The sequence below is a fragment of the Cetorhinus maximus genome, chromosome 1, assembly GCF_964194155.1.
Source record: "Cetorhinus maximus chromosome 1, sCetMax3.hap1.1, whole genome shotgun sequence".
Classification (NCBI taxonomy): domain Eukaryota; kingdom Metazoa; phylum Chordata; class Chondrichthyes; order Lamniformes; family Cetorhinidae; genus Cetorhinus; species Cetorhinus maximus.
The window spans coordinates 212276472-212300518 of record NC_135879.1 but is presented as its reverse complement, the minus strand read 5'-3'; the positions used below and the strand labels follow the sequence as shown (position 1 = coordinate 212300518).

Below are 24047 nucleotides of genomic sequence, written 5' to 3'. Positions count from 1 at the left end.
AACGAGGCTGGGGAAATAATAATGGAGAACCAGGAAATAGCAGAGGAGTTGAATAAATACTTTGCATCAGTCTTCAGAGTAGAAGACACTAATAGCACTCGAAAAACACTAAATAATCCAGGGGTAATCCAGGTCACTTTTCATTCTTCTAAACTCTAATGAGTACAGGCCTAACCTACTCAACCTCTCCTAAGAAAAACACTCCATACCCTGGATCAACCTAGTGAACCTTCTCTGGATTGTCTCCAGTGCCAGTATATCTTTCCTTAGATAAGGGGACTAAAACTGTTCACAGTATTCTAAGTGTGGTCTAACTAGTGCCTGGTATAGCAAGGCTTCCCTATTTTCATACCAAATTCCCTTTGAAATAAAGGCCAGCATTCCATTTGCCTTCCCTGTTACCTGCTGAACTTTTATGCTAGAATTTTGGGATTCATGCATGAGGATCCCAAATCCCTTTGTGCTGCAGCTTTCTGCAGTCTTTCTCCATTTAAATATTCAGCTCCTCTATTCTTCCTGCCAAATGCATAACCTCACATTTTTCCACATTATATTCAATCTGCCAAGTTTTTGCCCACCCACTTAATCTGTCTATATCCCTCTGTAGACTCTTTGTGTCATCCTCACCACTTGCCTTCCCACCTATTTTTCTGTCATCCGCAAACTTGAGGGAAGTGAATGTACCATCACCAAGTTTGCGGATGACACAAAAATAGGTTATTTATATTGTAAATAATTGTGGCCCCAGCACTGATCCCTATGGCACTCCACTAGTTACAGGTTGCCATCCTGAAAATGCCCTCCTTATCCCAACTCTCTGTCTTCTATTAGTTAGCTAATCCTCTAGCCAATCCTCTTTCCATGCTAATATACTACCCCCCAACATCATGGGCACTTAACTTATTAAGTAGCCTTATATGCGCTACCTTATTGAAGGCCTTTTGGAAATCCAAATATATTACATCAACTGGTTGCCCTTTATCTATCCTGCTTGTTACCTCCTCAAATAATTCTAATAAATTTGTCCAACATGATTTCCCCTTCATTAAGCCATGCTGACTCTCCTTGATTATATTCTGTACATCCACTATTTGTGTAGCTGCTTCCTTTAATATCCTAGGATGCAACCCATCAGGTCCAGGGGACTTATCGGCCTTTAGCCCCATTAGTTTCCCTGGTGCTTTTTCTCTGCTGATAGTTATTGTATTTATTTCCTCCCCCACTTTTGCCCCTTGATTATTTAGTATTTTTGGAATGCTTTAAGTGTCTTCTACCGTGAAGGCTGATGAAAAGTATTCATTCAATTCCTCTGCCATTTCCTGGTTCCCTATTATTTCCTCAGCCTCATTCCTTAAGAGGCCTATGTTCATTTTGGCCTCTCTCTTCCTTTTTATATATTTAAAGAAGCTCTGTCCATTTTTATATTACTTGCTAGTTTACCCTCAAAGTTTATTTTTGACCTCTTTATTATTAGGGGTCGCCCATTTAGGACAGAGATGAGGAGAAATATTTTCTCCTCCTCAAACGGCAGTGGAAACAGTGGCTTTGAATATTTTTAAGGTAGAGCTAGATAGGTTCTTGATTGACAAGGGGGTGAAAGGTTATTGGGGATAGGCAGGAATCTGGAGTTGCAGTTACAATCAGGTCAGACATGATCTTATTGAATGGTGGAGCAGGCTTGAAGGGCTGAGTGGTCTACTCTTGCTCCTAAATCGAATGTTCATATGTATGTTAACTCTGTTTCTCTCTCTACAGATGCTGCCAGATCAGATGAGTATTTCCAGCATGCTTTTTTATTACCATCAATGTCAAATTCATTCTCCACAGACAGTTTCATGTGTAATCTGTTTCCAAGCCTTGCACTGTGCCATTCAATTTGATGATTAGGAGATGTAAAAGAGCAAGCTTGGATCTTGGGTCTTTACCTTCCTGAAAGAAAGGGAGGAAGCACCTTAATCAGTTGCAGATTCCATTTTACAGCATGTGTAGGTTTCTGTTGTCAGTCGTATTGCCAAGGAGAATCACCAAACGGATGTGAAATGGTCCATTAAGTGAGGACAAAATGGTGAGCAAGTACTCCAGTTGCTCCTACCTACTTCTTGGTAATCAAATTGAGTGGGGTAAAGACTGAACGGTGGAAATCAAGGGTTGGGAACAGATCACTGCACATTTATGTTATGGAGTGGAAGGCTCATGATTTTCTGCTCTTAAAATGCTAAAGGGAATCACTAAAAGGTACAAGATGAACTTCTCTCCCTCAAGATGGGAAAGTTAGTGGCCATGTTTGCCACTCTCAGAAAAATCACTTCAAATAAAATTTAAATATACAAACATGGGCATTCATGGTCAGTAAACCTATTACAATGCTGCAGAGGGGTTAAACCACCCAAGAATAGGGCAATGGCTGTGTTTTCAATTTACTTCCCAATACTTGAGGTGATTGTCATCTGCAGAATTATATCCCAGTAAAGAGGCAATGTCTACTGGAGAGGAAGAAAATTGGTAAAAAGCATTGCAGCTTCTGAGTTGCTGCCTTGGCTGGGATCAAATAGCTCGGCAAAGCCAAGAATTGACCCTAGATCCTTCGGCTCTGAACGGTTCAGGAGCACACCATGAACTGCATTAATTCATTAAATCATGGAGGATTTCTTATCTTTCTGTAGCCTTGTAGGAAATCAAAGAGGCCACAAGATGGCCAATGTGGGAATTGAAAAGGATATCATACAGTAATTCCACACTTAACGTCCTAGGTACGTTCTTTAAAAGTGTGACTTTAAATGAAACAACATTCAGCTCCAAGAGCACTCAAGACACCATCCAGGACAAAGCATCCCACTTGATTGGCACCCCATCCACCATAAAACATTAATTCCCTCCACCACCGACGCACAGCACCAGCAGTGTGTACCATATGCACTACAGCAACTCTCCATGGCTCCTTTGACAGCACCTTCCAAATCCTTGACCTCTACCACCTCAAAGGACTAGGGCAGCAGACGTGTGGGAGCACCATCACCTGCAAGTTTCCCCCCAAAACACACACCATACTGACTTGGAGCTATAGCACTGTTCCTTCACTGTCGCTGGGTCAAAATCCTGGAACTCCCTTCCTAAAAGTACTGTGGGTGTACATACATCATATGGATTGCAGCAGTTCAAGAAGTTAGTAGTGATGGGCAATAAATGTTCACCTAACCAGCAAAGCCCACAGCCCGTGCAAAGTATAAAAAAAGCAAATCAGATTTTCCCATAAGAATTAGTATATAAACGATAGCTAGGTTACACAGCAAGTTTCTCCCCTGATCCCCAGCAATTTTCTCCCCTCCCCCAATCTTCAGCAAGTCTCACCCCAATCCCCAGTGAGTCTCTGTTACCTGGATGTGGAAACAGCGAATCAATAGTACTTTTGGCCATTTGGAGCAAGGTGGTGAGAAAGTAGGTGCAGTGAGTGGGGGCAGGTGCAGGATAGTGAGCATGGCAGGAGCAAGGCAGCAAGCAGGACAGAAGCAGAGTGGGAGGGAGGCAGGAAGCAGGGTGGGAACAAGGCAAAGGGCAGGGCTGATCTGGGAATCTCCCATGTCAACTCTTGAGGTTGCAGACAAATCCCCTGACAGCATTGTTCCATTGCTTTGCTGATGATAACACATGACGTGTGTGATGACGACTCCGACATCAACAACTCACGCAAACAACGTTAAAAACAAAAATGGCGACACAAATTGGAAAAAGAGAGCCAAAAGAATAAATGACTTTAAAACAAGACGATGTTAAGCAGGGCAATTTAAAGTGAGGATTACTGTGTAGATACAGTTGGGGATATTCTGAAATTGGGCTAAGGCATGTTGTTAGCCCAAAGAAGAAGGGAGATTTACTCTGAATATGTTTGATGCTGACTGCTGACACTGGGTGCACATGCTTCAACAAAAATTTAGAAAAACAAAAATTAAACTTCAGCCAAGTAGTAATTGAGAGGATCTACAGCTTTACCTCCATGCTGGAAAAACTCAGGAGATCTAACAGCATCTGTGGAGAGAAAAAAAAAAGAGTTAATGTTTCAAGTCCGTGGAGTCATACAAACTCGAAACGTTAACTTTTTTTTTCTCTCCACAGATGCTGTTAGACCTTAGTTTTTCCAGCATTTTCTGTTTTTGTTTCAGATTTCCAGCATCCATAGTATTTTGCTTTTATGCTTTTACCTCCATGTTCCTGGATTAAGGACTGAGAAATGAAAAACGTTCATGTTCTACATCCCAAATCAGTATTCGCTGATCCAAGTTTGTGCGGTGGCAGTGCATTAAAACAAGACCACAATCGGTTGAGGTCTCCTCCATATTCAACAGTCTGCTGACAGTCACTTTTCAGGCTCCTACCTTAAAAAAGGCAAATTGAGCAAAATGCCAGAGAGCTACTTGTGCCCTTGGCACTTGACTAGAAGTCAGAGGAGGAAGAAATTGGAGGAGTTAAAGTCAAAGACTATTCATCTCCATTTAAATCAATCCTTTATGATCTCGGTTCTGAACTTTCATTTTACAGTGTCAACCTGTCCTTCACGGTAAAATAGCTCAGCTAGCTCAGTAGATAAGTTATTTATTCATTCATGGGATATGGATGTCGTCGACAAGGCCAGCATTTATTGTCCATCTCTAATTGACCTTTAGATAACTGCATGGCATGCTAGACCATTTCAGAGGACATTTAAGAGTCAACCATACTGCTATGGGTCTGGAGTTACATGTAGGCCAGACCAGGCAAGGGCAGATTACCTTCCTTAAAGGACATTAGTGAACCAGATGGGTTATGACAGTCGTCATCAGACTTTTTTATTGAATTAAAAATTCACCATCTGCCATGGTGGGATTTGAACTTGGGTCTCTGAAATACTAGTCAGTGACAATACCATTATGCCACCACCTCCCCCATATACTTCTATATCTATATTGCAGTGATTTCCACAACTACCACTTCCGATCAGTGTTCTGACATTGTCAGCATATCTGGCATTGGCATTATGAAACTTTTTACATTTGGTGCCAGATGGGGGACATTGTGGCCAAGAGTAGCTTCAAGCATGAACCTCAACTTCTTCAAAATAGCTTAACTTGAATGATGCAACTCAGCTTTTTTTGACTGATTTCTTAAGTTCTTCATTTTGTTAACTGCTATAAATGAAAAATAATTAAATGTAAAACCCAGCCCCAGTTATACACAGTGAACCTGGTCCATATTTGAATATTTTCTGCTTCAAAGTGCAGTGTTCAATCGTGATTAGCTTAATCAGACACATGAGTGCACTTTCTTACCACTGCAAGCTCATTATTACACTATCTGAAATGTAAGAGGATGTAGATCAGACTGCAGCTGACTGCATCCAGGTGTCTCCTATGGCTCAGTGAGTTTACCAATCGAGTAACTGATTATTTCCGTGCTATCTTGTGCAAGTGGCATTTTCCTGTATCACATATACCATATTAACAGAAAATTAAACTAAAGAGAGACTCACAACCAAGCTTAATCCTAACCCTAACCTCATTTGATCTGTGACAGAGGCACTGTCACTGCAGAACAATCAGGAGTGAAACCTTGATTTTTCCCCTCCCTAATTCAGGGCACTGAGGAAAACTGCAGCCCTCCTACCGCTGTCAATTTGAAAGATTCACAAAATCAATTCCTGTTAAAGGTATTCACTCATAAGTAAGTCATGCCATGCCATAAGCCTAAGATTCACTTTGTGCAAGATTTACTTTTCTCCAAAGATTCATATTTCAAAAACTTTCCTTATCCCCAAACCAAGCCAACTTAGTTGAATTGCTTCCAGGTAATCAGCAACTCCTGCCTAGAGCTGGCTGCTTGGAGGAATGCAAGAGCAGCCAAGGGAATTCTTCATCTCCTGTCATTGTTGGAAAATGCTTCTGTGTTTTAAAAAATTTTGTCATCAGACTATTTTCTCCCAGTCACTGACTTGAACTGGAGATACTGGTCCAGATTTTCAGCTGCTCTTTAACAATTTCCCCAAAGCAGCCATTCTCCATTTATGTGCATGGCAGACTACTCAACCAGAAGGGAGCATTGTGGCTAAACACAATCCTGGCTAACATCCACAAAGGTATGCTTACCAAATGAGGATACAGTAGTGATCAGGAGTAGGGACTCTTGCTGATTTATCTCTTTCCTAGCCCAAGGTCACTAAGCCCAACTGAGTGATTGGCTGAGAGTAGCTAATTTAGCACAGACTAGAGGTTGAAAAAAACTCACTCGTTTGTATGGTGCACAATCACTGGATATTGCTCGTCAACTAAACCATCAGTAGAATCTAAAACTTACATTTGATGTTTGAGATAAGAATCCCAGGCCATGTAGGTCTGTGAGCAACAGCCTGTATATTGCCACTTTGCACCAAAGCACTATGCTGCTATTTGTTTCACAAAGCACCATTTGAAAAATTACATTTCCTTTCTGAAGTCTCTGCCCCCAACCCAACTGTAGCTCATGCACTATTCCCCTCAGAACTCAACCTATCTATATCCATTTACAACCTCTTCACAACATACTTTCCTACCTATCTTTGTGTCACTTTCAAATTTAGCTACCGTGTCTTCACTCCCCTCATCTAAGCCATTGATGTAAATCGTAAAAAGTTGAGGCCCCAGTACAGACCCCTGTGGGACTCCACTTGTCACATCCTGCCAATCAGAAAAAGACCCATTTATGCATTCTCTCTGCTTTCTGCCAGCCAGCCAATCTTCTATCCTTGCTAATATGTTACCCCCTACACCATGCATATTTTCCATAATAATCTTTGATGTGCCACCTTATCAAATGCTTTCTGGAAATCCAAGTACAATGCATCTACAGGCTCCCCTTTATCCAATGCGAACATTACTCCTTCAAAAAGCTCCAATAAATTGGTTAAACATGATTTTCCTTTCACAAAACCTTGCTGACTCTTCCCTATTGCCTTGAGCTCTTCTAAGTGCCCAGTTATAACCTCCTTAATGATTGATTCTAATAACTTCCCCATGACAGACGTCAAGCTAACTGGCCTACAGTTTCTTGTTTTCTGCCTCCCTCCTTTCTTGAATACAAACAGAGGTGTTATATTTGCTACTTTCCAATCTGATAGAATCTTTCCAGAATCTAGCGAATTTTGGAAAATTGATAATGATGATAGGGAGGGTGTAAAAAATAGAGTTTAAAACTTATCTTGGCCAAAAAAAAATTCATTTTCCTGATATTAATTTAGTTAGGGTGCATATATCTTATACTCTTCCATGCTTTTGGCAGAGTTTAGGGAAGAACTTGAACAGGATACAAAACTGCCTGCTTCCAAATTCCATATTCTTCCTCCACCCTAAATAGGTCTGCTGGCTTACACCTTATTAAATTGTTTGAATTTCATGGCCAAATTATGTAAACACTGATTGGAATGAACATGCACCTATTGACTGCTCTTTTGTATGCCAGTTTCCAAACTGCTTTCCTAATCTTCTGCGTCTTTTCATTGCTGTCTCTGTGATTTCCCCGGTCCTCCAGCTTGGTTATCTAGGTTCATGTTGTATTTAATTGCTTTATTTGATGTTAGAGTGATCTATCTTTTTCTAAAATATTTTTAAAAAGTCATTAGACATTTATAATAAAAGAGATTGTTTTATTCCGTTTGTATATTTTTTCAGCCAATTAACTGCGCTGTTTTGCTGAAGTACAGATCTATTAGCACTGGTTCTCTTTGGCTCCTCACTCAAAGGAAAATTCTGCGTGAGATAAAACTTTTTATAAATTAGGAAAAAACTTCTAACATATTCCATTACCCGCATCACAATATGGGAATTAGATGATTTGGTCTATGCTATCAGTGTAATAATTTTTTTCCACTTTTCTGTTAAGATTTTGGCTTAATGGTTTCTTAAAATTCATTTTTCTAACATTTTAAAAAGTATGCTTGTCTCCAAATTGAAGATTCCTGTCCATTTCAAATGCAAAACAGACTCAAGGAAAATAGAGATAGAAACATTGGCTGTCTCCATGGTTCACATGACGACACAGCTTGCTGCTATTAAACATGTTTGCTTTTTAGGTCTATCATAGCTCAGTTGGTAGCACTCTCATTTCAAAGTCAGAAAATTCTGGTTTCAAAGCCCACTCCAGGACTTGAGTACAAAATCAAGGCTGACACTCTGGCGCAATACTGAGGGAGTGCTACACTGTTGGATGAGACATTAAACCAAGAACCTTCTTCCTTAACCGAGGTTTTCCACCCACGGTCGTTGACAGGGCCCTCAACCGTGTCCGACCCATATTCCGCGCATCCGCCCTCACGCCTTCGCCTCCCTCCCAGAAACATGATAGGGTCCCCCTTGTCCTCACTTATCACCCCACCAGCCTCTGCATTCAATTATCATCCTCCGCCATTTCCGCCAACTCCAGCATGATGCCACCACCAAACACATCTTCCCTTCACCCCCCTCTGACGGCATTCCGTAGGGATCGTTCCCTCCGGGACACCCTGGTCCACTCCTCCATCATCCCCTACTCCTCAACCCCCACCTATGGCACCTCCCCATGCCCACGCAGAAGATGCAACACCTGCCCCTTCACTTCCTCTCTCCTCACCGTCCAAGGGCCCAAACACTCCTTTCAAGTGAAGCAGCATTTCACTTGCATTTCCCCTAACTTAGTCTACTGCATTCGTTGCTCCCAATGCGGTCTCCTCTACATTGGAGAGACCAAACGCAAACTGGGCGACCGCTTTGCAGAACACCTGCGGTCTGTCCACAAGAAAGACCCAAACCTCCCTGTCGCTTGCCATTTTAACACTCCACCCTGTTCTCTTGCCCACATGTCTGTCCTTGGCTTGCTGCATTGTTCCAGTGAAGCCCAACGCAAACTGGAGGAACAGCACCTCATCTTCCGACTAGGCACTTTACAGCCTTCCGGGCTGAATATTGAATTCAACAACTTTAGATCTTAAACTCCCCCTCCCCCCATCCCCACCCCGTTTCTTCCCCCTCCCTTTTTTTTTCAATAATTTACATAGATTCTTCTTTTCCCACCTATTTCCATTATTTTTAAATCTACAACTAATACTTTGTTAGTCTTTCCACCCCACCCCCACTAGAGCTGTACCTTGAGTATCCTGCCATCCATTCTTAATTAGCACTTTTCTTAGATAATATCACCACCTTCAACACCTCTTTGATCCTTTTGTCTGTGACATCTTTTGATTATCTGCTCCTATCACTGCTTGCTTATCCCTACAACCACCCCACCCTCAACTTCTCTCTCCCCCCGCCCCCCACCTTAGACCAGCTTATATTTCACCTCTCTCCTAACTATACTTCAGTTCTGCCGAAGGGTCATGAGGACTCGAAACGTCAACTGTTTTCTTCTCCACCGATGCTGCCAGACCTGCTGAGTTTTTCCAGGTAATTCTGTTTTTGTTTTGGATTTCCAGCATCCGCAGTAGCTTTTAGCTTTTTGTTTTTATGTCTGCTCTATTGGGTGCATGTAAAAGATCCCTTGGCACTATTTCGAAGATGATCAGGGGTATTATTCTCAGTATACTGGCCAATACTCAACCCTCAGTGAACATAACAAAAGTAAAATTGTCATTATCACATTGTTGTTGTGGAGATTCGCTGTGTGCAAAATGTCTGCTATTTCTCTTGCAACAGCAGCTAAACTTCAAAAGTACTTTAGTGGCTGTAAAGAGCTATGGGGTGGCCTATGGTCATGAAAGGTGCTGTATTAATGCAAGTTCTTTATTTTTTAGTCTGACTCAACCCCTGGTGTATATTCCTCATTATCAGTAGGATCACACCCAGAATTTGTTCTATGTTGACAGTTCCACAGAAGTGAAAGATGGAAACAAACCCCATTGTGCTTCCCAGTACAATAATCCAGAAACTAACAAATGGGGAAACTAAGAGTGGGGGGGTTGGGGGAGGGTGGGGTTGGTGGAGGTGAAATTCTAAGAAGAGAATAGGTTCAGTTTACTTGTCCTGATATATATATATATATATATATGTGTGTGTGTGTGTGTATGTGTGTGTGTGAGAGAGAGAGAGAGAAAGAAAGAAAAAGTGAAGGGGTATATTTGAGGAAGAAGATATGTTTGAAATTATTGGCAGGCAAATGGTTTAACTTTGAAACTCTGTAGAAATATGGTACCACAGTACTTTGGAGTGCCAATGATTTGCCCCACAGAACGGCAGGGTATATTCTCTTGATAAAAGATAAGGCTGAAGTATTTGCAACAATCTTTAGGTAGAAGTGCCGAGTGGATGATCCACCTCGACCTCCTCCAGAGGTCCCCAGCATCAGAGATGCCAGTCTTTAGCCAATTCGATTCACTCCATGTGCTATCAAGAAATAGCTGAAGGCACTGGATACTGCAAAGACTGCGGGCCCTGACAATATTCTGGCAATAGTACCGAAGAATAGTGCTCCAGAACTTGCCACGTCCCTAGCCAAGCTGTTCCAGTACAGCCACAACAATGCAGAAAATTGCCCAGGTATGTCCCGTACACAGGAAGCAGGACATATCCAACCCAGCCAATTAGTCCCATCAGTCTACTCTCCATCATCAATAAAGTGGTGGAAGGGGTCATCAACAGTGTTATCATTGCTTAGCAATAACCTGCTCACTGACCCTCTTTTTGGGTCCACTAGGGTCACTCAGCTCCTGACCTCGTTACAGCCTTGGATCAAGCATGGACAAAAAAGCTGAACTCCAGAGGTGAGGTGAGAGGGACTGCACTTGATATCAAAGCAGCATTTGACTGAGTGTGGCATCAAGGAGCCCTAGCAAAACTGGATTGGTTCCCTATCCACAAAAATTCACTCCCTTCACCACTGACACACAGTGGCAGCTGTGTGTACCATCTACAGGATGTACCATCTACAAGAACCCATCAAGGCTCTTTTGACAGGAACTTCCAAACCGATGACCGCTACCATATAGGACAAGGGCGGCAGACACGTGGGAACACCACCACCTGGAAGTTCCCCTCCAAGTCACTCACCATCCTGACTTGGAAATATATCACCATTCCTTCACTGTTGCTGGGTCAAAATCCTGGAACTCCCTCCCTTACAGCATGTGAGTGTACCTAGACCACATGGACTGCAGTGGTTCAAGAAGGCAGCATAACCCATCTTCTCAAGGGCAATCAGGGATGGGCAATAAATGCTAGTCTAGCCAGTGACGACCACATCACATGAATGAGTAAAAAAAACCAATACTCTAAACACTGAGGGCTGGGGTTTTGCGGTGTTGTGGAGAATTTGGGCACCTATAAAAATGGTGGATGGGACACAAAATCAGAAGTCCTGCCCCCATTTCCGGCAGATACCATTTTCGCAAGTCGGGGAAAGTGGGGTGGACATGAAGCGCACAGGCATGAATTATGAATTAGATGGGGCCATTTAAACTCAGTGCTCAAGAAAGCAGACCTGATGCTGTCAAGGTATTTAAATCCCCTGCCCCTTGAATTTTCTAAAAACTGCCTGCGAAAAAAAAATCTGCTCTAGCAGTTTCAATAGCTGTTTGTTGACATAATCCTAACAGCTATCGTTATAGCATTATTGCTGTTCAGCTGCTTCTTCAATTTGTCATTATCACAATGGAGGGCTGTAAGTTCACAGTTTAATTGACAGCTCCAAGAGGTTATTAAAGGACTAACTTACTTTGATGTAAGGTTATGAAAACAAATGTTTGTTTTTTATAAAGGATTAAGTACTTGAGGGGGTTTAAATGACTTCCATGATTGAGCGGTTTTTTTAAGCTTTAACTTATTTAATCTCAGCATAGCTCCTGGGGTCTTCCCATGGTGGATACTGGGTGAGATGGCATGGAGAGTTTAAGGACAAAGGTTGGTGGGTCATGAGTTGGCACTAAGTTGACATAGGGGTTATAAGGGGCTATAAGGATGAGCGGGCCATGAGATGGCATAGGGGATGGGATATAAGGGACATGGGGTTGTTTGGAGGGATATGGGTTGGCATGGAGGGTATGAGGGACCACTGGGGGTTGGGGAGGGGCATGGGTTGACAAGGAGGGTATGGGGGTAATTGGGGGTGGGTGTGGGGCATAGGTTGGCATGGATGTGGTTTGGGAGTGGGTGGGGTATTGAGGGGATAAGAGAAGTGAGGGCTAGCGGGCCTAATGTTTAACATAACTGGGATGAAGTCCCAGGGAACCGAAGCAGGCCTTTTAATCAGCCCACTTCAGCACTCGGCAGCCCCTGTGGTTGCCTCTGATCTGGGTCTGGGGGTGGTGTGTCTGACTTTATCCTGCCCCCATGCCCCTTGGAATGAAAATTATGCAATTCGGGGCACTTTTTCCCAAAGTGGGTGCGCCAAGCTGGGAAATTTCCTTATTGATGAAAATCCAACCCTAAATTCCTGATCTGATTCATGACATAGGCAAAAGGTGTCCAAAAATAGGCACTTTTCAGTATAGAGGGACAATTTTGCTTTTGAATAAGAGTTACCATTGCCCCCATCTAGTGAGCCTAACAGCCAATAGCCACTCAAAAATAAACCCTGTAATTCAACATCTATGAATCCAAGTTAATTTTAGAAAACTTCCTTTCTCTAATTTTTCTCCTATTTTACCATCTGCCCCCTCCAAGTTCATCTTGTCCATCAGACCCACCTCCTGCTCTTTTGTTCTCTCATCCCATTCCCACCAAACTGCCAACCACCCAACTTCCTTTCCTGTGGCCCTATGTTAGCTGATTTTATTGATGGTTTTCACTCTCAGGTATTCCTAACCCTTCAAATTTGTCATCATCACCCCTCCCCTATGTCCTTGAAAATTACCACCCAATCTCCAATCTCCCTTCCCTTTCCAAAGTTCCTGAATGTGCGGTTCCCTCCCAAATCTCTGCCCATTGCTCCCAATTGTTCTAATCAGGTTTTTGCCTCACCCACAGTACCAAAATGGCTCATCCAAATTACAGATTACATTTTACTTGATTGTGACTGTGGTAAACAATCCCTCCTCATCCTTCTCTACCTGTTTGCAGCCTTTGACAAGATTAACCATACGATCCTCCTCAAACGACCCTCCTCCATCGGCAACTGGTGAGACTATACTCACCTGGTTCCATTCTTATCTATCGAATTGTAGTCAGGGAATCATCTGCGATGGCTTCTCTTCCTGATCCTGTGCCATTACTTCTGATATGTCCCAAACCAATTTTGGATGTGTAAAAACTCCTCCAACTGCCAGGAACTCTGTTCCATAGTCTCTAATTCTATCTCGCTGCCTGGAAACTGTTTGACGTTGATCTAGACCTTGGTGTTGTATTTGTCATGAGAACATAAGAAATAGGAATAGTAAAAGACCACACAGCCTCTGTGCATGCTCCGTCACTCAACGTGATCATCACTGATCTTGGCTGCAATTCCACTTTTCCGCCTGCTCCCCATGTCCCTTGATTCCCCGAGGGACCAAAAATCTGTCTATCCCAGCCTTAAATATATTCAATGATGGTGCATCCACAATCATCCATGGAAGAGATATCCAAAGATCCACAACCCTTTGAGTGAAGAAATTTCTCCTCATCTGAGTCCTTTATCCTGAAATTGTGCTCTCTTGTTCTAGATTCCCCAGCCAGAAGAAACAACCTTTCAGCATTTACCCTGTCAAGCCCTTCATAATCTTGAATGTTTCAATGAGATCACCTTTCTTTCTTCTAAACTCCAGAGAATATAGACCCAATTCTCTCAGACTCTTATCACAGGACAACCCTCTCAGCCCATGGACCAATCTAGTGAACATTCGCTGTGCTGCCTCCAAATAAGTATATCTTTTCTTAACTACAGAAACCAAAATCACACGTAGTATTTCAGGTGTGGTCTCTCTGAACATCAACATTTATAAGTTTGATGCCTTTAAAAAAATATTTTGCATTTCTATTCTTATGGCCAAATTGAATAGCCTCACACTTCACCACATTATACTCTACCTGCCACCTTGTTGCTCACTCGCTTAATCTGTCTATATCTTTTTGTAGCCGCTTTTTGCCCTCCTCACAGCTTGCACTCCCACCTAGCTTTATATCGTCAGCAAACTTAGATACGTTACTCTTTGTCTAAGTCATTAATGTAGATTGTAAATAGTAGAAACCCCAGCACTACTCCTTTTGATACTTCACTAGTCACAGACTGCAAATTTGAAAATGCCCCATTTATCCCTATTCTCTGCTTCGGGTCCATTAATCCATCCTCCATCCATGCGAATATATTACTCCCAACTCTATGAGCCCTTATCTTGTGCTTTAACCTTTTATGTGGCATCTTATTGTTTAGAAATCCAAGCATACATCTACTGGTTCCCCTTTATCTACCTTACTAGACATATCCTCATAAATTTGTCAAATAGGATTTCCCTTTCGTAAAACCATGTTGACTTGTTCTAATCATACTATGCTTCTCTAAGCAAGTTGTTAAGACTTCCTTAATAATAGATTCCAGCACTTTCCCAATGACAGATGTCAGGCTACCTGGCCAATAGTTCTGTTTCTCTCTCCATCCTTTCTTGAATAGTGGTGTTGCATTTGCCAACTTTCAATCTCTTGGGACCATTCCAGAATTTAGGGAAATTTGGAAAATCACAGCCAGCGCATCCACTATCTCTGTAGCTACCTCCTTTAGAACACTAGGATGTCGGCCATCAGGTCATTGGGATTTGTCGAATTTTAATCCCTTGAGTTTCTCCGTATTTTTTCCTCTGCTGATATTAATGATCTTAATTTCCTCATTCTTACTAGCCCTTAGGTTACCCTCTATTTCTGGTATGTAACTTGCATCTTCTACAGTGAAGACAGATACAAAATATTTGTTCAATGTCTCTGCTACTCCTCATTACCATGGTATTTTTCCTGACTCTCCTAAGAGGCTAACATTTACTTTGGCTACTTTCTTCCTTTTTATATACTTGTAAAAGCTCTTACAATCTGCTTTTTATATTCCCAGCTAGTTTACTTTCACATTATACTTTTTCCCTTTTTATCAACTTTTTGGTGGCTCTGCTGGTTCGAAAACATTCCCAATCATCATATAATTCTTAGCAACATTATAAGCCTCTTTTTTAAACTAATACTGTCCTTAAACTTCTTAGTAAGCCACGGATGGATCAATCTCGCTGAATTGTTGATTTTCAATGGAATGAGTTTTTGTTGAACATTTTGAATTGTTTATTTACATGTTTCCCATTGTTTACTTACCGCCTGAGATGAGCTTCTAACTGTGCCATCATTAAGACTGCCTATTTTCACCTAGATAACATTGTCCAAATCTGCTGCTGCCTCAGCTCATCTGCTGCTGAAACCCTCATCCATGCCTTTGTTACCACTTAGCTTGACTACTCCAAGGCACTCTTGTCCTACATCCCACCCTCTATAAACTTAAGTTCATTCAAAACTCTGCTACTTGTACCCTAAGTCACACCAATTCCGATTCACCTATCATCCCTGCGAGTGATCGACATTGGGACCCAGTTAAGCAATGCCTTGATTTTAAAATTCTCATCCCTGTTTTCAACTCTCTCTATGGCCTTTCCCCTCCCTATATTTGCAACCTCCTCCAGCTCTGAGGTATCTGTGCTCCTCCAATTCTGGCCTCTTGCTCATCTCCTGGTTTTAGTCACTCCACCATCGGTGGCCATGGCTTCAGCTGCTGAAGCCCTAAGCGATGGAATTCCTTTGATACACACCTCCGCCTCTCTACTCTCTTTCCTCTTTTAAGGCGCTTCTTAAAACTTACCCCTTTGACCAAGCTTTTGGATATCGGCCCTAATATGAGACTCAGTGTCCAGTTTTGTTTGATAAGGTGCCTATGATGTGCCTTGGGGTGTTTTACGATGTCAAAAGTGCCATATAAAAGCAAACTGTTAACTTAATCTTTGCAAGAATAGCTGAAGTGAAGACTTTCAAGTGTTTTCATTTATCCTGATAGTAGTCTCCAAGCCTGATATCTGTTAACTGTTGAAGTCCAGTCAAAGGTTACTAGCACAGATAAACCACTGAAAGACAGACAAATCTGTGAAAGTTCAAAGCAGCGTTCTTGTCATATCTAATTACTTTAAAGGAAGCTGGGCATGTCCCTGTGGAGGCAATTGAATATCTTAACCTGCTGACCCATTCAGTTTCAAGACTTCACACATTTAAATACCATTATCTCCTCACACAAGCACAGAAAATGAAGCTCCGCTCCATGTAAACTTTTCCTTTCGGCAAGTGGCTTATGTGTGTGTGTAGATTTTGCAAAGCAACCTTTTAGTGTTAAACATTTGAATTTTGATTCCCCATAGACAACAATCTTAGGATTGCTGATGTTGAATAAACATAGTCATTGGTAGCAAAATCAGTTTAAAGGGGAGGCAATATGGTACTTGAACTGAGCTGTTAACACTTATTGGAAAATAAAGTTTACATTTTTTAAATGAAAAAATGGCTCTCTTCACCAAGATGAAGCATATTGGTTCTGAAGAATGAGAATCTTTCCTTTTTAAGCATTCAGTACTTCCCATATTGGAAATTTGGGTATTGTGGGATATTCATCAAGGCAAGATAGTGGACAATTTCACAAATGAATCCGACTCTAGTAGTAACCTGGGTGAGATTTTTTGGTGAGCTAAGTGTAGCAAATTTGTAAAGCTATTCTTCACAAACACATTATAGTTAGTGCATAGAAGAAATATTTCCATTTGTTAAGCACATACATGCGCTTCTAATAGAGTTGCATCACGGTCAGCATCAAAATCCCTAACTGATTTCCCCCTGCCATGGGCAATGAGCACAAGGACTTAGTATTTTGACCATCTTCCTAAAGAATTCATCACAGATTGGATCTGAAATCTTCCAGGTTTATAATATTTATTTTATACAACTCCTTTATCATAGATTTGTCAGTTAGCCTTAGTTATAGTGAGAGAAATGTGTTACAGAAATCCAGTGGTCTTAACAATATTGCTGAAGAAAAGAGACATGCTGTTGAAGATTTTCGTCTTGCACTTTGATTGATAGAGGCGCTGACACAGAGAATGCACCAGGGAACAGTTGATTGCCAAGCTTTTGTTCAAATTCAAATCAGACAGGTCGACTAATTGGTCAAGGCATTGCCTTGGAGAACGAACAATGGAATGGCTGCCCCCCAAGACTTTGTTTAGTTGAAAAAGGTGCAATGTGTGCATATGTTCTTTCTGTCTGTAAAGGACAGGGCCTTGCATGTGGACATATGTAGTTTCTAGCATGTGCAAGTGAGTCACACTACGAGCCAACTGATGATCTTAAATTGGTCATTAGTGTAATTGTTAGCAAAATCAGGATCGTTTAATAAGTCGCAGAATCACATCTAATGTTGGACATTATGTTCTGAGTTTTGCAAGCATGTGTTGGTTGAGTACAGTTAATACTTGGCCTGGTGTGAACAGCTGAAGGGACGTGCTGTTTGATACTGTCAGCCAGTCATTGGGACATATGGCCTACATACCTGGCATCACACCGGCTCGGAAATTCATATACCACATTTCTCATTTGTGAGATAGGCAGAACGTCTTTTTGGCTTGATGGCAGCATCCTGTTAATGGAGAATACCATTCATGTTGCTACTGCATAGTAGCAGCATGAAACAGTTGGCTTTACCTGTTACTCAAATTTTTACCCTTACTCTTACCCTTCCAGGGTAATCTGAGGTAGACTGGGCACTTTTCAGGACCGAATGCAGCGGCCTTAGGTCCATTCATGAGTGTGCGTGATATGCAGTGAACAATGATCTGATTGGGGTAGCTATTATTCTGCACGACAGCTTTGATTCACCCTACTTTGGCATGCCATGTATGTAGTCCTTACATCCCAATGACTGGTGGATCGTATCAAATAGCACACCCCTTCAGCTGTTCACAATAGGCAAAGTACTGACCATACTCAAACAGCCCGTGCTTACAAAGCTCAGAACGTGGTGGCCAACATTAAATGTGATTCCGCGACAACACTTACTAAACAATCCTGATCGTGCTAAGAATTACGCTGACAAGTAATTTAAGATTATCAGTCGGGCTTGCAGCGTGGCTCACTTATGCATGCTAGAAGCTACACATATATGCAAGGTCTATACTACCGAGTGACAATCTTAACAGTATTATTAAAAGAAAAAGTACCATGAGTAACCCTTGCTGCTCAGTGTTTATATCCAAGGAGGAGTTAAACCACATAAATTAGGATGTTGAGGCTATTGTGTGAGGAAAGGATCAGATGTGTGGATCTGTAGCCCAAAAATTAGTCAATGCCTTCAAGAGAATGGAGAATATTAGAGAGAAAAAAAATCACTCAAATTAACTTTACAATTCATTTGTACTTCATAACTAATTAACCTCACACAAACCTCTGCAGAGCGAGTAGAATATGTCATGTGAAGACACTTTACAGGCACTGCAATAGTTTTGAAGTGTAGCTGCAGTTGTAATGTTGGGAAGCACAGCAACCATTATGTGCACAGCAGGGTACCACAAAGGGCAATGAGATAAATAACCAGATCTTAGGGATGCCGTTTGAGGGTTAAATGTTGGCCAGGAGACCAGAAGAATTCTCTTGCTTTTCTTCCAAACCTGCTGTGGCACCTTTTATGTCCGCCTGAGGGGGCAGAATGGTTTAATCTCTCATCTGAAAGACAGTATCTCTGATAGTAAAGCACTCCCTCAGGATCAGTCTAATTTATATGCTCAAGTAATCTGTAATGTGAATGCACTGATTTTTTTTTGGATTTTTTTTTTTATATTCGTTCATGGGATGTGGGCATCACTGGCGAGGCCAGCATTTATTGCCATCCCTCATTTTTTTTTAAGAGTCAACCACATTGTGGTGGGTCTGGAGTCACATGTAGGCCAGGCCAGGTAAGGATGGCAGATTTCCTTCCCTGAAGGACATTAGTGAACAAGATGGGTTTTTACAACAATCGGCAATGGTCATCATCAGACTTTTAATTCCAGATTTTTATCGGATTCAAATTTCACCATCTGTCATGGTGGGATTCGAGCCCCAGAGCATTATCCTAGGTCTTTGGAATACTAGTCCAGTGACAATACCATGATGCCAATGCTTCCCTCAATTGAGCTCCATTACTGCACCCCATGTAGAACATTGCAAGTGATCGGTTCCTGAAACCATGTTTGACCTCTCCAGTAAAACTGTCAGTCAAGCTTCTGTGAATGCACTGAAAAATTACAGTAAGCAAAGCAAAAAATATCTTCAAATAGCCCACAGTTATCAGAGTAGAAGTGATATTGATGACTTTTGCCAACTATTTACTTTTCATTTGTTCTATTGGTTTAGAGCTTTAAATTGAGATCCCAAGAGAGCTCAAATTGAAACCCCCAACCTCCCTATTCCAATGTCCTTCCAAATCAAAACCCCTTGGTGGCAGGAGCTTTGTAGTCATCAGGTACTGCTCACTTGCAGCATTCTGTATGGAGTGCAGTAGTGGAGCTCAAATAAAAACAGTTGAGTCACCGCTTATAACAATTTGCATATCTATAGCACCCCCTCATCAGCATAAAACAAATCCCAAGGCACTCCAACGAGGCTCCTTCCTCCACTTCTTTGCCTTGCATCCATTTTCACTGTGCATATTTATGAAGTGTCTTGGGATTTGTTTTACACTGATGAGGGGGCGCTATAGATATGCAAATTGTTATAAGCGGTGACTCAACTGTGGCTCATAAACATATGAAGATATTGAACATATTGAAGACAATATGAGCTCCAATACTAAAATAAAAGCGAAATGCTGCAGATGCTGGAAATCTGAAATAAAAACAGGAAGTGCTGGAATACTCAGCAAGTCTGGCAGCATCCATGGGGAGAGAAACTGAGTTAATGTTTCGAGTTGTATACGACCCTTCTTCAGTACTCTGAAGAGTTATATTCAACTCAAAAAGCCAACTCTGTTTCTCTCTCTACAGATGCTGCCAGGCCTTGAGTATTTTCAGCACTTCCTGTTTTCATTTGAGCTCCATTACTGCACTCCATACAGAATGCTGCAAGTGATCAGTACCTGAAACCATGTTTGACCTCTCCAGTCAAACTGTCAGACAAGCTTCTATCCAACTCCATTGACAGACATTTTATTTTTATTCCTCTAATCTTCTCTCCACCTCTCTTGCACATTTGACTCTTTCAGGTTTCCTTACTGAAGTGGCTTTTCTCCAGGTGCAAATCCAGATACTGAGTGTTGGCGGGCTGTTGCACATTAGGGGCATCACTATTGATCATCATCCTATCACTAAATGTCCACTAACAAGTGCTTTTTTAACAGGGGTTTCTGAATAGTGATCAAGACTGAGAACAGTAGACATTTTCCCTTCTCTATCACTGAGCACTGAAGCACTCTTACTGTAATCATAGTTGATGTCCGCTTAATCAGCATAAGCCAGAGGTCAAACACTGATGATCCTGTTCTATCTGAATGAGTTCCTCCCTTGGCAATACTTATACCAATTCAGCAACTGAGTACCAATCCTGGTGATTTTTATCACAAGAAAGAAAGACAGACAGTACAAGGCAGAATGCTCACCTTCAATTTATCTTTGGGCAGTGCTACAGCTCCTTGTTTGATAACCTCTAGAACGCGCTCCACTGACAGGTCTGCGCCTGCCTGTTCCAGCCGAAAACTGAAGAAGCTGATCACCTACAAGGTAAATGTGGTCAGTAATCAAGGATCTTGTTTTCAAAACACAGAATGACAGCCTAACCTCCACCCAAATGCATTAACACATTGAACAAAAGTACCTCTTTCCAACTTCACAAATGTTTTATGTACTTATTTTTTTCCCATTGATGATGAAGTGTACGCCCAAACACAAAGTCCATTGCCTACAGTGTTGATCAAAAAGCATTAGAACATGGCAGCGCATTCAGTTATACTTCAGTTAGGTGTAGCACAATTGAAAAGTGTTCCCTCTATTAACTTGACATGGTATCTCACTTTCAAAGCAGCATCCCTTAGATTACAGAGGAGTCATTATTCTCATCTTTTGGGCATAAACGATCCTTACTTCTGAGTTAATAAATGTGTTAGTGCTAATGTAAGCAGGGTGGATTCTACATCACTAGTTGCCAAAACAGAATTGCTTCTGTGAACTACAACATGCAAATGCATTTTGGTAAAAGTACTATGGATAAGGTAGAAAGTACAATGGGAACAGAAAATTATTTTTAAAAAGCTAAATATTCGCTTGGTAGAACAGAACTTCAGTGTTGCTGAAAAGAGACATGGTGCTGAAGCTTTTCATCTTGCACTCATCAGGTCAAATGCAAGGATGCCAAATTTCAAACAATCATAACAATTTATATGACAGGAGAAAAGGGTGCTGATTGGTTGGCAAGTTGACTGTGGTTGGCCAAGGGACATGGAAGAAGCAATGGGGGTCTATAGGCTCCCCAAACTTCCGGGTAATTCAAAAAAGGCGCAAGGCTTGAACATATTCCTTTTGTTTGCAGAGAACAGGCCCCTGCATATGTATAAAAGCAAAAAACTGCAGATGCTGGAAATCCAAAACAAAAACAAAAATAAAAATACCTGCAAAAACTCAGCAGGTCTGACAGCTTCTTGGGAGAGGAATACAGTTAATGTTTCGAGTCCGTATGACTCTTCAACAGAACTAAGGAAAAATAGAGGAACTAAGGAAATCTATTTTTCCTTAGTTCTGTTGAAGAGTCATACGGGCTCGAAACGTTAACTGTATTCCTCTCCGCAGATGCTGTCAGACCTGCTGAGTTTTTCCAGGTATTTTTATTTTTGTTTTTGCCCTGCATATGTATGTTGCTTCTAGCAAGCAGAAGTGAGCCACATTATAAGTTCGATTATCTTGAATTCCTCGTTAGTGTAACTATTAGCAGACCTAGGATTGTTCAGTAAGTGTTAATCAATTGTGGAATCACATCTAAAAGTAGACACTTTGTTTTGAGTTTTGGAAGTGTGGGCTGGTTCAGTATGGTCTGTACTCTGCCTATTACAAAAAACCGAAAAAACATGTTGCTTGATTTGATCAGCCAGTCATTGCAATATGGCCTACATACCTAGCAACATACTGGCACTTAAATGCATGCACTCAATTCCTCAATTGTATAGTAGGTAGAAAGACTGATGGTAGCATTCCGTTAATGGAAAATACCACTCATGCAGCCACATAGTAGTAGTGCAAGAGTGCTTGCTCAATCTGTTGTTCAAACTTTTGAGATCCTTTGCCTTTCCAGGGTAATTTGAGGTAGACCAGGCACTTTTCAGGTGAAATTGTGGCCTTTGACTCACCTTGTAAGCTTGACGCAGAATTAGAGTGAATCAAAGTTATCCTACAGGACAATGGGTATCTTGATCAGATCATTGTTCATTTTGTTACGTGCAAATTCGTAAATAGGCCAAAGGCTGGCACTTTCACTCAGTCAGTCCAAAAACACGCTCTACCACATAACTGAACATTGTTGTGTAAGAATTTCATTGTCGGTGTGACGTCAGGTACATAAAGCCATATTTTCCAACGATTGGCTGATCAAACAAAACAGCATGCTGTCTTGATTGTTCATAATAGGGAGACTAGAGATCATACTCAACCAGCCCATGCCTGAAAAACCCAAAACACAATATCTACTGGTCAATGTGATTCTGCAATTGGGCAGCACTCGCTGAACAATCCTAACAGCTATCCTAGCAACCAATTCAAGATAATCAGTCAAGCTTGTAACATGGTTCATTTATGCTTGCTAGAAGCAACATACATTCATACGCAGGGACCCATTCTCTGCAGACAAAAGGAATATGTTTAAGGCTTGCGTCTTTTTTGAATTACCTGGAAGCTTGGAAAGCTTGTGGTTCCCGCTGCTTTCTCCATGGCAACACCTCTGCCAACTGAGTCGACATACCAATAAATCAGCACCCTTTTCTGCTGCAGTATAAACTGTTGTGATCTTTTGAAATTTGGCACTCTTGCATTTGCCCTGATCAGTGCAAGATGCAAAGCTTCAGCAACATGTCTTCCTTTTCAGCAATAACATAGATAGTCTTTGCTGAAGAACAATGTAAATTATATAAATAATAAAGGATGTCCTGTGAATAACAATTATCAAGTATCAATAGCTAATTATGATAGAGTTTCGTCAGTATCAGAGAACAAGGGAACAGTTACAAGAAAATTCATAGCACTTGAAATGGCTTGTCTATACTTCATATAAAGCAACTGATCATTGGCAGGGAACAACTTATAGAGTTCATATACTTGGGGGAGGTGGTGGTGCAGTGACGTTGTCACTGGACTAGCAAACCAGAGACCCAGGGTAATGATCTGGGGACCTGGGTTTGAATCCCACCACGGCAGGTGGTAGAAGTTGAATTCAATAAAAATCTGAAATTAAAAATCTAATGATGACTGTGAAACCATTGTTGATTGTCGTAAAAACCCATCTGGTTCATTAATGTTCTTTACGGAAGGAAATCTGTCATCCTTACCTGCTTTGGCCTTGGCTCCAGATCCACAGCAATGTGGCTGACTCTTAAATACTCTCTGAAATGGCCGAGCAAGCCATTCAATTGTATCAAACTACTATGAAGTTTAAGGAATGAAACCGATGGACCACCCGGCATCAACAGCAGCAAACTCAGCCCTGTTGACCATGCAAAGTCCTCCTCATTAACATCTGGGGGCTAATTCCAAAATTGTTCAGTCTCACAGGCTAGTCAAGAAACAGCCTGACATAGTCATACTCATTGAATCATACCTTACAGATAACATCCCAGACACCCACCATTGCCATCTTGGGTATGTCCTGTCCCATGGGAAGGACCAACTTACCAGAGGTGGTGGCACAGTTAGATACAATCGTAAGGATGTTGCCGCAGGAGTCCTCAACATAGACTCTGGACCCCATGAAGTCTCATGGTATCAGGGCAAACAAGGGCAAGGAAACCTCCTGCTGATTACCATGTAACCTCACCACCCCATCCTCCCACCCTCAGCTGATGAATCAGCACTCCTCCATGTTGAACACCACTTG

The 24047-nt window shown here is 41.6% G+C and overlaps 1 protein-coding gene across 4 annotated transcripts in view; it reads right to left on the bottom strand.

Moving 5' to 3' along the window:
* The window catches only part of dym (dymeclin), a 531615-nt gene that overhangs the window by 99287 nt on the left and 408281 nt on the right, over window positions 1–24047 (bottom strand). For all 4 annotated transcript variants that reach the window (XM_078552754.1, XM_078552781.1, XM_078552773.1 and 1 more), the window contains one exon: window positions 20575–20688. In XM_078552754.1, coding sequence (XP_078408880.1) covers window positions 20575–20688 — 114 coding nt within the window. The remainder of the gene's footprint in view (window positions 1–20574; window positions 20689–24047) is intronic.